General features: G+C 41.0%; 1 protein-coding gene across 2 annotated transcripts in view; it reads left to right on the top strand.

Annotated features, from left to right (window-relative positions):
• CHRNA1 (cholinergic receptor nicotinic alpha 1 subunit) overlaps nt 1-12,522 on the top strand; it is a 31,373-nt gene extending 18,851 nt beyond the window's left edge. The window contains exons 8-10 of one of the 2 annotated variants that reach the window (XM_081934371.1): nt 2,681-2,904; nt 5,776-6,015; nt 10,911-12,522. In XM_081934371.1, the coding sequence (XP_081790497.1) occupies nt 2,681-2,904; nt 5,776-6,015; nt 10,911-11,042 (596 nt within the window). In that variant the 3' untranslated portion in view covers nt 11,043-12,522. Of the gene's footprint in view, nt 1-2,680; nt 2,905-5,775; nt 6,016-8,068; nt 8,262-10,910 lie in introns of those variants that run through there. The other variant, XM_081934372.1, reaches the window with a different exon arrangement.
• The last annotated feature ends 1,908 nt before the right edge of the window (nt 12,523-14,430 follow it).

Below are 14,430 nucleotides of genomic sequence, written 5' to 3'. Positions count from 1 at the left end.
TTGCCTGGGTACATCAGCAAAGCCCTTTTGGCATATATGTCTGTGCATGCATCTTCATTGCCTTTTGAAAACAAAAATCCACTTGGAATAATGTTGGGAAGCGTTTCGGGAATTTGCTAAGCTTAATTGCTTTGCCTTTGCAGCTAAAAAGCATATAGGATTTGGCATCCTAGGAAACATGCTACAAAATCAGGAAGGGGCGACAGGGGAAAGAGGGAAAATGGCAGGACATAATTTTCATGCCTTATTTGTGCAGATCTGGTGGCCGGATTTTGGAGTCGCTTGCTTCTCTTAAGGATGTGGGCTTCTCAGTCAATCCCCTGCATAGATCTCGAGAATAGGTGGATGTCCTGGATTATGGGTCCCCAAATGGTATTGGTCATGTTGATTAAAGCAGGCAACAAGAACTGATCTCTGTATCCAGGACTTAATCCCCCATTATATCAAAATCACCTAATTAAGTACTGTGTGTGTGTGTGTGTGTGTGTGTGTGTGTGTGTGTGTGTGTGTACATCAGAGGTGGGTTTCAACTGGTCCTATCTGGTACGCGTGTACTGGTTGAAAGAATTTAGCGTGCCTTCTTGTACCAGGGCTTCAGGGTGGTGGTGGTACCGGAACGGTCCCTCCCCTGGCCTGCCCCCCCCCCACGCACTCGCCCGCCAGTAGAAGCCTTCTGGGAGGTTTTGGCTGGCAGGCACATGGAGGGAGGGTGGGCAATCCATGCAGAGGGAGGAAATCGCATGGATTTCCCACCCACTTCATTGGAAACTAGGCGGCTGTCAGAGGAGAGAGCAGCGTACACCTGTGGGCTTGCCCAACAAATCCTCCCCTCCTGTTCCTTCTTCTGCTGTTTGAACAAGCCATGCAGGGGGCACTCCCTTATCTTTCACAGCCACCTTGTTACTCCACCTTGTCCATGGAGAGGGAGGAAAAAGATGGATTTCTCCCCCCCCCCCATTGGAAACGAGGATTCCAGCAGCTGCGTTTTGCCTTGAACTTTGCTGTCCCGGCAACTCGAAGGGGACATTCTCTCAGCGGCGTCTCAAGCGCTCCCACCCTTAGCTGGGAGGGAGCAAGGACATCTGGGTGCAGTTTGGCTCCTCCCAGTTCCCATCAGATCATTGGGGGGCCTCGCGCACCTGCTCGCTCGCGTGGCGTGCGTCCTTCTAGCAGGAATGGGAAGCGCAGGGATCTTAATGTAGTAAGGCAGGGATGTCCAAACTTGGGAACTTTAAGACTTGTGGACTTCAATTCCCAGAATTCCCCAGCCAGCCATGCTGGCTGGGGAATTCTGGGAGTTGAAGTCCACAAGTCTTAAAGTTCCCAAGTTTGGACACCCCTGTAGTAAGGGCAGGGGAGGCTGGAGCGGGAGGTTCTTGCATGGCAAGAAAGAAAGATGCCTGAGAGAGTTGCCGCTGGGAGAATGTCCCCTTCGGGTTGCTGGGACAGCAAGTTTCAAAGCAAAATGCAGCTGCTGGAATCGGTGCACCTGCAACTTAATGCGAGAAGCCTGCATTATTGGGAGCAGTGGGCGCCACCGCCCCCCCTCGTCCTCAGGAGTCTCGTGGCCGTTTGCGCTTCTCTCGGGAGGTGACCGCCAGCAGAGCCTCCGGGTGGAAGGTGAGTGAAGGGTGCAGTGGCCATCCCTGAAGCCAACTCTCGAGGAAGGAGCCAGAGATGAGGCCTGGGTCTCGCGTCCCTGCCTCCTTCCTCCAAGAGCTGCAGGTGGAAGGGAAAATGAGATTCTTTGCCAGCTTTCTAGTTGGCAAAACAGAAATTTTCACTAACTGGAAGGTCTGTGTGTGTGAAAGGGAGGGGTGGAAAGAGAGAGAGAGAAAGAAAGAGGAAGAGTAAGAGAGAAAGAACGGAAGGAAGGAAGGAAAAAGGAAAGAAGGAAAGAAAGAAAGAAAGGGAGAGAAAGACACAAGAAAGAAAAAAAGAAGGAAGGAAGGAAGGAAAGAAGGAAGAAAGAAAGAAAGAAAGAAAGAAGAAAGAGAAAGAAAGAAAGAAAAAAGAAAGAAAAGAAAAGAAATAACTTATGATCACAATTGAGCCCAAAATTTTGGTTGCTAAGCAAGAGCGTTGTTAAATGAGTTTCACCACATTTTACAAATTGGCCACTCCCACCGGTCACATGACTGCCAAGCCACGCCCACAAAATAAGCCACACCTACGGAATAGGTTCTAAAAAAATTTTAAACCCACCTCTGGTGTACATATACATAAATATAAGTATATGTATTTGTACACACACACACACACACACACACACACACACACACACACACAGAGACACGTATGGAACGTATATATATGTTCCATCCCCCGTTTTCGGATAACAAAAGGACACCAGTGCAAAGCCACCCAGAAAGCTTTCTGATTGAGTGGGAACTTGAACCTATGTTTCCCAGATTCCGGACAGCTTCCCCACTAATGACTTATGACTTCTTAGAGCATTATCCAACCATTGTGGAGGCAACATAAGACTTATTCTCATTACTTTTACATTTGCAGAAATGGTTGGATGACTCTAGATTACATTATAGTAGGGTTGAATAACTATATTGTAGTGGCTACCCAAATTCCATGCAATAATTCTTACCTGACTTCTCACGAGGCACCCATTGCACTCCCTCCTTCTAGTCCCTTCAATTTACTATTTCCTCCTAATTTATCACAGGGGAGAAGATGACTCTGAGCATCTCTGTCCTGCTTTCTTTGACTGTGTTTCTTCTTGTCATTGTGGAGCTGATTCCTTCAACTTCCAGTGCTGTTCCCTTGATTGGCAAATACATGTTGTTCACCATGGTGTTTGTCATAGCTTCTATCATCATCACTGTCATAGTGATCAATACCCACCATCGCTCGCCCAGTACCCACACTATGCCACAGTGGGTGAGGAAGGTAAGATGACCTACATTTTTCAAACTTGGGACAAGAGATTGGGATAAATAAACGGAAGTATATCTCCATTCAGTACGTAACCCAAATAATCAACCTTAGTGAGACAAATGAGGTAATGGACATCTTTAAGAAGAGATCAATAAAATAAGCTCTCAATGGATCCTAGACAAGGTAGCTCTATATTATCTCTTTTTATCAGAGGCAATATATACCCCCTAGCTCCAATTGCCCCCAGAGAAGCATAAGCAGAAGGATGCTACTTCTTAAAAGCATCTAACTCTATAAAGGTCTTGTAGCAATGGCTTGTTGTTAAGTCAGTGTTTGAACTGAAAGGTCAATGAAGAAGATTTTCAAGCAATTAAGTTAAAATTAAATTTATTTTATATTTTAACTTCAAGTTATTTTGTATATAAGTCAAATAACCCCTTCTTTTTTTTCTTGTCTATTTCATCTTATGTTAAGTGGCTGGCTTTAGTGTTGTATTATTTTATTAATACTACTTGCATTTCTCTTTTTCCATTTTAATTAATTTTAAACATATATATATATACTGTGTGTATGTATGTATATGTGTGTGTGTGTGTATATATATATATACATATATACATACATACATATACATATACATATACATATACATATACATATATATATATATATATATATATATATATATATATATTTGTTTTCGTAGATTTTCACGGGTGTAGGTATGCTGGTTTTGTTGTCTTCGGGTCTTTTCCCGTGTAAGATTGAGATTGTCTTGGCAACGTTTCAGCAAGATCTCACTTACACGGGAAAAGACCCGAAGACAACAAAACCAGCATATATATATATATATATATGTGTGTGTGTGTGTGTGTGTGTGTGTGTGTGTGTGTATGTGTATGTGTATGTGTATGTGTATGTGTATGTGTATGTGTATATATATGTTACTGTGAAAGTCCGAAATCTGGTGAATGTCGACATTCACATAGTCGCTTGGTGTATGTCCGAAATATTTGCTAAATACTCTTATCCTCTCGACACCCTTACCCTAATACCCTTATCCTCTCGACACCTCGGCTCCTCGCTTCCTTTTAAGCGTCTTCTATTCGCGGACTTTAAAAAAAAAAAAAACTGCGATCCTGCGCGGTTAGAACGAGTAGTTTCCAGGACCGCGAATTGAAAAGCAAAAGTAAAGCATTACGCTGACTCGTTATATATATGTCACCGTGAAAGACCGAAATTGGTATGTGTCGACATTCACCGGTGAATGTCGACATTCACCAACATTCACTGGTGAATGTCGACATTCACCAATTTCGGTCTTTCACTGTGACATATATATATGTTTTCGTAGATTTTCATGGGTGTAGGTATGCTGGTTTTGTTGTATTCGGGTCTTTTCCCATGTAAGGTTGAGATTGTCTTTGCAACGTTTCGGCAGGATCTCACCATACCATGCAAAATCTGCCCAGCAATATACATAGGACAAACAAACAGGAGGATAAATGCACGCATCACAGAACACAAGAACGCAGTAAGAAAAAAAGAAAAAACTTCTTCCCTTTTCCAGCACCTTAAAGCTACAGGACATGAAATCAACTTTGAAGGAGCCAGGTTAATCTCCAAAACAGAACACCTCCACAAGAGAATAATCATGGAAGCCATCGAAATAGAGAAACACCCCCACAGCATGAACAAACGTGATGATACCTCCCGCCTACCAAACATCTGGAAACCAGCCCTAGCCAACAAACGAACACCACCCACCACCCAAGCCGTTACAATACAAAACAACAATGCACACACAGCCTGCACCAATCAGCACCAATCTACCAATCATGATACAACCACACAACCAATCATTCCACTTACTGAAACAAAGCCAGCACCCCATCCCCTCCCACCAAGACTTACAGAAAGACGGCAACTCCGTTCCCATTTTAAGCCCACGCTTGAAGATGGCAGGTGAGATCCTGCCAAAACGTTGCAAAGACAATCTCAACCTTATATGTATGTATGTATGTATGTATGTATGTATGTATGTATGTATGTATGTAATTAATTGTATTACAACCCCTGGTATGCCTAAATATGGGAGGAAGGTCACTACTCCCTCTTTCTGTCCTTCGGCTTATCACCGAAGACCATGCAGGCATAAAACCATATTTTTATGTTTAATGTTGCCTTTTTTATATTTGTGTTGTATTTGTACTGATAAATAAATAAAGGGAGACTAGTATAGATCTATTTCGAGCTAATTAGCTCTCATCAGCTAGCCATACCCTTACTGGGATTTGAACCTGGGCTGTATTATATCTTAGGCAGAAGTCTTAGCCACTAACTAGCTCGAAATAGATCTATACTAGTCTCCCTTTATTTATTTATCAGTACAAATACAATATGTGTGTGTGTGTGATTGTGTGTGTGTGTGTGTGTGTGTTGTATTTGTACTGATAAATAAATAAAGGGAGACTAGTATAGATCTATTTCGAGCTAATTAGCTCTCATCAGCTAGCCATACCCTTACTGGGATTTGAACCTGGGCTGTATATATCTTAGGCAGGGAAAAGACCCGAGAATTCATGGCCAGCCCCATTCAATATGCCAATAACTATACTAAAACCAGTATTTGCTCTGTAATTGATAAAAGTCCATGTAATTCTAACTTCCCATCCTAAGCGATAGATGAACCTTTAATAATCATTCAACAAGCAAGCAATAGTGAGTGACTTGAATTATTCTGATATACTTCTAGTTGCTTCCTTGAATTCCATTTAGCATCCCAGTGTCAAATAGCACTGTAATCTATTTTCTTTTGAGATTAAGAGAAGTGGCATATGGCAGTTTTATTTAAATTCTCTAATCAGTATCTATTTCTTCCAGGTATTTATTGAAACAATTCCAAACGTTATGTTTTTCTCAACAATGAAGCGTCCATCCAAAAATAAGCAGGAGAACAGGATTTTCACGGAGGACATTGATATCTCTGAAATCTCAGGGAAACAAGAACCGGCGGCTATGAATTTCCCGACATCACTTACTAAAAATCCAGATGTTAAAAGTGCAATTGAAGGCATCAAATATATTGCCGAATCAATGAAATCAGATCAAGAATCCAATAATGTAAGAATTAATAATCCAATGTGAATCCTTTGAAATCATTACATGTGTGTGTGAGGTGTGTGTGTGTGTTTCTGCCGACATTACTGCCAGTTCAATGCGCGCACGATTTGTGCACTCCGCACACATGCACAGTTAACTGTAAATAGTTTTGTGCATGCACAGAACATTAAAAATGTCAAAAAAAAAACTTGCCGTGGTGACCGGGGAACCGGTTCGGGGGCGTGGCGAGCCTGCCGTCCCTAGTGGTTCGGCAACCCAGTCACAATTTCCACTACCGGTTCGCCCAAACTGGTGCAAACTGGTAGCAACCCACCTCTGGTGTGTGTATCAGAGAGAAAGAGACACAGACAGACAGACCTCTCGGGAAATATATAAAACTCCCAAATATTCTAAACCACAAAGTAGACAATACTGGTTTTGAGCCTTCTCGTGTGAATTTCATTCCTGATGGCTGATGTAGGTAAATACAGGTAGTCCTCATCTTACGACCACAACTGAGCCCAAAATTTTTGTTGCTAAGTGAAACATTTGGTAAGTGAGTTTTGCCTTATTTTACAACTGTTCTTGCCACAGTGGTTAAGTGAATCTCTGCAGTTGTTAAGTTAGTAACACGGTTGTTAAGTGAATCAGGTTTCCCCATTGACTCTGGTTGTCAAAATATTGCAAAAGGCAATGACATGATCCTGGGACACTGCAATGGTCATAAATATGAATCACTTGCCAAGCGTTTGAATTTTGATCAGGTGACCATTGGGATGCCACAATGGCTGTATGTGTCAAAAATGGTCATAAGTCACTTTTTTCAGTGCTGTTTTAACTTTGAACCAGTGACGTGCGGTGAGGTTTATGGCTGGTGAGGCTGGTGACGTCATCAGGAAGGCGGGGAATGGGACCACGTGTGCAGGAGGCTGACGCTGCCTCAGCCTCCTGCACACGTGGTCCCATTCCCCGCCTTCCTGAGTCAACATGAAGGGGACCGCGGAGCGTGAGCCGCGGTCCCCTTCAGGTTGACTCAGGAAGGCAGGGAATTGGACCACGTGTGCCTTTTCCCTTTTCCCTTTTTTTTCTTTTCATGATGAGAGTGGTGAGGCTCTGCCCCCCCTGCCTCCCCTGACCGCACGTCCCTGCTTTGAACAGTCACTAAATGAATTGTTGTAAGTCGAGGACTACCTGTATTGATGAGTCCTTAACTATGGCATATGGAAAATTGCAGCTTGATAAGAACTACACATATTCACTAAAGAATATGAAGAAAATAAAGAAAAAAATTAAAAGATCTTTTATATTTATGAATATAAAACACCTGAATGACAGAGATCAAATCTTGTGCAGTGACGTTGATGAGTACACATAATATAAGCAAATAGATTAAAACACACAACAGAAAGTATGAATGAAGGTCATCTAGAAAATTATGGGTGTATATCAAAGAAGAAATTAATAAGCTGGTGACAGTTGCATGTTATACAATGGAAAAAGCAGAGGTATTTTTCAATATTTGAAAAACATTGTGCAACTTTCCCAGTGAACAAACATGAGAAGAAAAATATGACATCACGTAAGATGAATAAATGAATTGGAACAAGGTAAAAGCATAACAAAAATGTTTGGATTACTTACAGATCCGAGAATTTTGGTGCTTTTAAAATATCTGTTTTAAATATGTAATTTAAGCATAAGTGTACTCATATATTCATCAAGGTTGTAGAAGTTACTTTGGTCAGACAGTACAGACTTATGCTACAACGTGCCACAGAAATGTATGGAGTTACACTAAATCTATATCAAGAGGAACTACTCTACATCAAGAGGAAGAGTATGTATAATTTATAGAGAAAAAATAGTTGCAAATATACAGTCCAATAGAGCAAGAAAGGGTTAAGATTAAGAAACATAGAACAATTTTGATCGGAGTTCAAATTGGTTTTGGAAATAGCAGGGGGGGGAAGCTTTTAACAAATTCAACATATTATTATCCATCTTACACACATAATTAAAATATTCCTTTCAGCATTCCATCACTTCAGTTTCATTCTAAATTGTTTTTTTGAAGTGCAGGGAAAAAAGGCTAAATTAGGAGCCTCCAGCAGAGTGAATGAACTTAAAAATGAAAGAGATAAAATCATTCAGGATGAAAAGGAATTGAGAGGATGATGGAAGGAGCATATGTTGAAGAGTGGAATTGACTTCTATAAATGTTAGTGCCTAAAAAAAAGAAAGAAAAAATGAATATATCAAGAGGACAAGGAAGACCAAGAAAGCTGTAATCCTCAAAAAGCAAAGCCATGTGTATAGAGAACAGGAATACAGAACAAAGCATATATTAAATGTGAATGTAATATTTAAATTCAGTTAGGAACATGTAATACTCACTGGTCCAGAAAAATCTGCTTTTAGTTAGGGGAATTTATTTTTGGATAGTGCAAAATTGCATGGGTTAGCACGATTCAGGAGGGAAACAGAAAATTCTGGGAGCACAAACTTGGATTCTTGAACTAGTGAGTTTTGCACATTCCTAGAACCAGCATACGGACCAGTAGTGTGATTCAACTGGTCTAACAACCAGTTTGCTGAGCATGCGCTTTGCACGCGCGCACTGGATTAAAACAAAGCTAAAACCCTTACCTTCCATCGCAGCTGGGGCACGGCAAAACAGTCAAGGTGCGGTAATCAGCTCTGCCACGCCTATCAGCTGGGCTAAAAAACAAGGAAATATAGATGAATATAGCCCAGGGGCAGGCAGGCCAATTCGCTCAAAGCTGATCTTTGGAGCTACTGGTTCGCCTAAACCAGCCCGAACCGGTAGAATCCCACCCCTGGTATGGACATGGTGCAAGAAAAGAATGGAAGTTACAGTATAGTGAATAGTGTTGACGTACACCAGAGTTAATGATATGTCTTTCCTTCTTTCTCTTTAATTTCCTGTGCATGTTATTTGTTTCTTTCTTCCGACATTTTGCATAATATGACTGATCCTGAAGGGGAATTTTGGGGAGGGGGGGTAGATAAGTTATGTGTATGCATATCCACAAAGTTTGGGCACCACAATCCAGCTCTTTCCTGGACAACTTGCCTGGGTGGCTTTTAGAGGGTCTCCTGGCATTATCTCATGGGTGGGCATGGGGCTTCCCATTAACTCATGAGCATCTCCCATGGGTGGGAGTGTGGCTGGGGCTTCAGCAAGGGATTATTTGGAACTCTGAGAACCTGTCACAGGCCCTCTCTTAAAATGGCTGCAGCGAAAAGGATGGCGAGATAGAAAAACCTCCATTTTACTAGGAGGGCAGCTCTTCCCTCCAAGAAGCTATTTGATTTCCCAGGCCAATGGAGAGATGAGCATATTTCCAAACAAAGTGCTGGATTTCACCCAGGGTTGGGCTGCTATAGGCTCGCCCTGGTTCAGGAGAACCCATAGCTAATGTTATGGCCAGTTCGGAGAGCCTCCAAATCCCACCCCTGGCTGGCCCATCCTCTCCCACCCCGTCCCTCCCAGGAATCTCCATGTGGCCCATTTTGGATGGGAGGTAAGTGCAGGGCCCACACGGAGGCTTAGGGAGGAGGAAAATGGGCCTCCCGGAAGTTCCGGAAACAGGCACATATATGGCCTCCGGAGAGCCTCCGAAGCCCAGGCGGGGCAGTTTTCGCCCTCTCAGAGGCTCGAGGAAAGCCTCCAGAGCCCGGGGAAGGTGAAAATGCGCCCTCCCTCCACTGTGGTGCAGGAGGCCGACTAGACCACGCCCACCCAGCAACCGGGCAGAAACCCCGTTGCTGAAAATTTTGAAGCCCACCCCTGATTCTACCCACCCACCCGCCCGTTCTTTTTATTCTTTCAGAAAAGTCTTATGAGATCTAATCTAGAATCTAGAGATATCTTAGAAATTAAAAAAGGGGACTTGATTGTGATGGTTTTCAATGCACCATCCTATCTTTCCATTTCGGTTTAAAAGACTCTAAATAAAACTTCATAATTCAGTGGGGCAAGGTGCCAGACAGGTGACAAGGTTTATTATTCCCCAAATAACCAAAAGGTTACAAAGTTGTTGCTACAAGAAACTTTTGTCTTTTCTTTCCGGCTCAGTATCTCAGTAGCCACCTAGTCAAATGTTACTGCATAATTATTTGGCTCCCTCCTCTGGCCAAAAATGTAATAATTGTTCAATACAGTAAATAGATTTGGAAGCAAATCACACAGCTTGTTGTAATAGCAGGTAAATATGTTCTGGGATAAATAGAGCTCTTATCTGGCCCTTTCCAAATCATTTATGTTTCCATCTGTAGGATGAATTGTGTGTTTGCAATTCACTTTCCAATAGCAACCAAATCTTGTTTTATTTTATTTTTGTTTTACAATGTGCTCATTGTCTCTATTTACCAAATCACCTCAATATATTTTCCTTTTATTAAACATTTTTAAGAGTGAACAAGCAAATCAAAAAGGAAAAAATAGCTGATACATAAATGTATCAGTTCCATACAGTCAAAAGAATTATGGAATCTGTACAGTTGGCACTCATTATATCTTTGTTGAGAAATTAACCATAAAACTCAAAATATTTTAAATTTATTTAACGATATGAGGAAGGAATGTATTTCTTTTGTACGGATCACTTACTTTTGTATTTAGCTCATGTTCATTTTATTATATCATTACTTTCAATTTCTCATGTTTATTTTTTGTTATTATTATTTCACTTATTAATTCAAACCCTGTTGTTTTTCTTACATTCTAAGTCACAGTCTTCCATATGTCGTGGTCATTATAGATACTGACTTCCATTGCCCATCATATATTTGGTAAATCAAAAGATTTTGAAGAGAAAATCTGCTTACATATAGCTCCTGGTTTTATGAACTTTCTGATTTCTTTTTCTTACATTTCTTTTTCTAACTATCAGGCTGCAGAAGAATGGAAGTTTGTTGCAATGGTGGTTGACCATCTTCTCCTTGGCATCTTCATGTTAGTTTGTATCATTGGAACCCTTGCAGTTTTTGCTGGCCGTCTCATTGAATTAAGCCAGCAAGGTTGAAATAAGGACATTTGGTGGAGAACATGGTTTGCCCTTGACTAAGTGAACTTCAGGAAATTTATAGAAGGAAACTTTCTTAGCCCCCCTCTGTCTTGTAGCCCCCAATATCCCTGTTCAGGAGGATCTCCCAATTGTTCCAAATGTTTTCATAGATAGTTCAGAGCCTATAGCTGCAAAATAGGGTGCAAACTTCCTTCAATGAATATCCTAATATCAACAAATGGTAAGATCCAAAACCATGTCTTAATTCATGCATTTTAAGGAATATCCATATCCTCTCCTTCTGATATTTCAAAATATCAATCAGTGTGAATAAATAGGTAAGGATAATCTTCTATATATATATATAAATGGCCGTGTGTGTTTGTGTATGTTCCAGCATAACTCTGGAACGCCTCAAGCAATTTCAACCAAACTTAGTACACAGATGACGTACCCTCTGGAAACAAATACTGTGAGGATAAGACACCCCTAACACCCTTTTATGGGGTGTGTGTGTTCTGTTAAGATACAGCCTGTTGTGCCTTAAAATGGCTTCTGCCATACTACCTTAAAATGGCTTCTACTGAACACATTACCATAGTACTCCACAAGGGGGATCCCTCTGGTAAGGAGGGTATAAGTCACAATATCCTCAGTTATTATTTCCCAATCTTTCTAAAATGCCACCAATTTTAGGGAGGTTAGAAGAACTATCAGGGCATGGAGGAAAGTGTGGCTTCCCCCTACTACTTTCAATGCCATTTCTCATCCTGTGCACTTCCCAAGCTGGCGAAATGGAAAACATATGGAGCAGTTTGAAGCATCTTCATTTTGCAGGTCCCCTCATAGCTCCAGTTTGTGTGTTGATGGACACAAAAGAGGGCAAAGCTCATGACAAGGTCTGTTAGCTACTCTTGGATACAAATGGAATATCCCAGTTCCACCTCTCTCCTAACCAAGAACTGCCTGAAGATGCAAATCCAAAAGGCATCCTGGGATTTCAGTAGGCCAAATTAAACATGCTGCATACAATGCTTTATCTCTGAGAGATTTAACCAGGTTGAAGGTCTGCCCTTTCAAAGCTTAAGGCGCAAACCTGTGTGTCTAGTCATGCCAGTTCAACTGAATTTAATAGGAGTTACTTCCTCATATAAATATAGGACAGAAACCTTGCAGAACCGATTTCACTCATGCCAATATACAGCACGACACAAGCTGTTGTTACAAAAACATTTGTGCATATGGATTTAAATATCTAGTTAACATTTTCTAATTCTACATAAAAATATTTTACGGAATAAAAATAAAACGTCAAACTCATTTGAAAAAAAAACCCGATCACCCTCTCCAATCAATGGGGTCTTCAAATTATCTATTTATCTACAAGCTCTCTCTTCGTGCTTAAAGTTTCTGCATAAATTGACATTGTGATTTGTAGGCTACATTGGTCTTGTATTGTTCCAATGAAACTTTAGTAATAAATGTCAAAGTCATGATTTAAAGGTGGAAAATGTTTCACTGTATGAGTGTAAATAATTCTGCAATCTCCCATATGTGTCTTCTTTAGATATGAGTGTCTAACCAAGAAAATCCATACATTTATTCATATACACCATGTAACTATCTTAATTGCAGTTCTCTGCTTAGATGCAGGTTACCACAACCAACAATCATGGTTTTTCACTTGTGGGTATGATCCAACCCAGCTGCTGAATGCTGCTTTCTATCAGCTGACATAAATGGCAGTCTGGAAAAGCCTGATAAGAAAAGATGTAGTAGGAAAGAATCATTTCATGTATCCATATTGATCCCAAACCTTCTAATTTGAAATAGGAAGGTGTATAGGATTCCATCATTTGCCCAATTAAAACACACCAAATTATACAAATTACATAAAAATGCTAAAAATGCTTTGTTGTCTCCAAAATGGCAGCCGTGATGGCTCAGTGGTTAGAATGTAGTACTGCAGTTCAGGCTACTTCTGCTGACTGCGGTCTGCCAGCAGTTCGAGTCCCACAGGCTCAAAGTTCGCTTAGCCTTCCCTCCTTCCGAGGTGGGTAAAATGAGGACCCAGATTGTTGGGGGCAATAGGCTGACTCTGTAAACCGCTTAGAGAGGGGCTGTAAAGCACTGTGAAGCAGTATATAAGTCTAAGTAGCTACTTTTCAATGGAGAATATCAACTCAGGGTCATTCCCCATTGCTCAATCAAATGATACACATGTAGCCTTGAGAAAGCAGCCAATTATGCCAGCATAGAATTTCTTGTTGCCAGTTCTGATCCCCTTTCTACTACCTCCATTTAAAATCAGTGTATTCCTTTCACTTCCCTTCACAAGAATGGGTGATATAAATCCCGCCAAATTTGATACAAACTGAGAATGGCCTTACATAGCATTGAAATAAGGGTAGGGTGGGGGGAGATCGTATTTAAACATATTTAATGCTGGTATTGCTCGCAACAACTTAACTCTGCCTCACTAATGAAGTGGAACTGGAGATAAGGATGTTGCTAGGGAGACAATAGAAAACAAGAGGTTGCCAGCGCATGAATTTGCCATGGTTAGATGCAAATGGGGGAAGGCCTTTTTGTTTCTTCTCAAGTATGTGTTGTCCTGTTGAAAGTCATTAAGTTTGTACCAGCAGGGTTAGATATATAATATATGATCTCTAAACATCTATGGAGATTCATCAATCATCTCAGTTGTCCCATAAGTGCTTTTCCCAACGGCAGTTGGACTTTCTTGTTTTCTTTTTCCTTTAAAACATTTCCCTTCTCATCCACGAAGCTTCTTCAGTTCTAAGTTAGCTCAAAAGAAGCTTCTTGGATGAGAAGCAAAAAGGAAAAAAGGAACAAGCAAGTTTTTGGAAAAGCACCTTTGGTACTATCATGGGGACATAAATCTAAGAGGAAAGGTTTTACTTCAATTATTTTAAAGATAGATATTAAATAATTCACATTTTCTTCTTCCCTTTGTGCAAAAATCCTATAAATTGTGACATTGAGTCCTGGTTGCTGTTCTTTACATTGATGAAAAAAAGACAGACTGGGCAGTGGTGAAATTCAAATTTTGTTTTACTACCGGTTCTGTGGGCATGGCTTGGTGGGCATGGCAGGGGAAGGATACTGCAAAATCCCTATTCCCTCCCTACTCTGGGGCCAGCCAGCAGTGGCATTTGCTGGTTCTCCAAACTACTCAAAATTTCCACTACCGGTTCTCCAGAACTTGTCAGAACATGCTGGATTTCACCCCTGAGACTGGGGCTAATAACTCTTTTTTGTTGTTGCCAATTTAACCATCTATTTCTATCTCTCTATATTTACATGTACATACAGTATTCATACTTGCATACCTACATACCTTTGATTGGTGACTGGCTGGTTTCTTTTCAGAAGTGGTTTGCCA

The sequence above is a fragment of the Natrix helvetica genome (genome assembly GCF_964273705.1).
Source record: "Natrix helvetica genome assembly, chromosome: 1".
Lineage (NCBI taxonomy): Eukaryota > Metazoa > Chordata > Lepidosauria > Squamata > Natricidae > Natrix > Natrix helvetica.
This window is presented reverse-complemented; position numbering and strand designations above follow the sequence as displayed.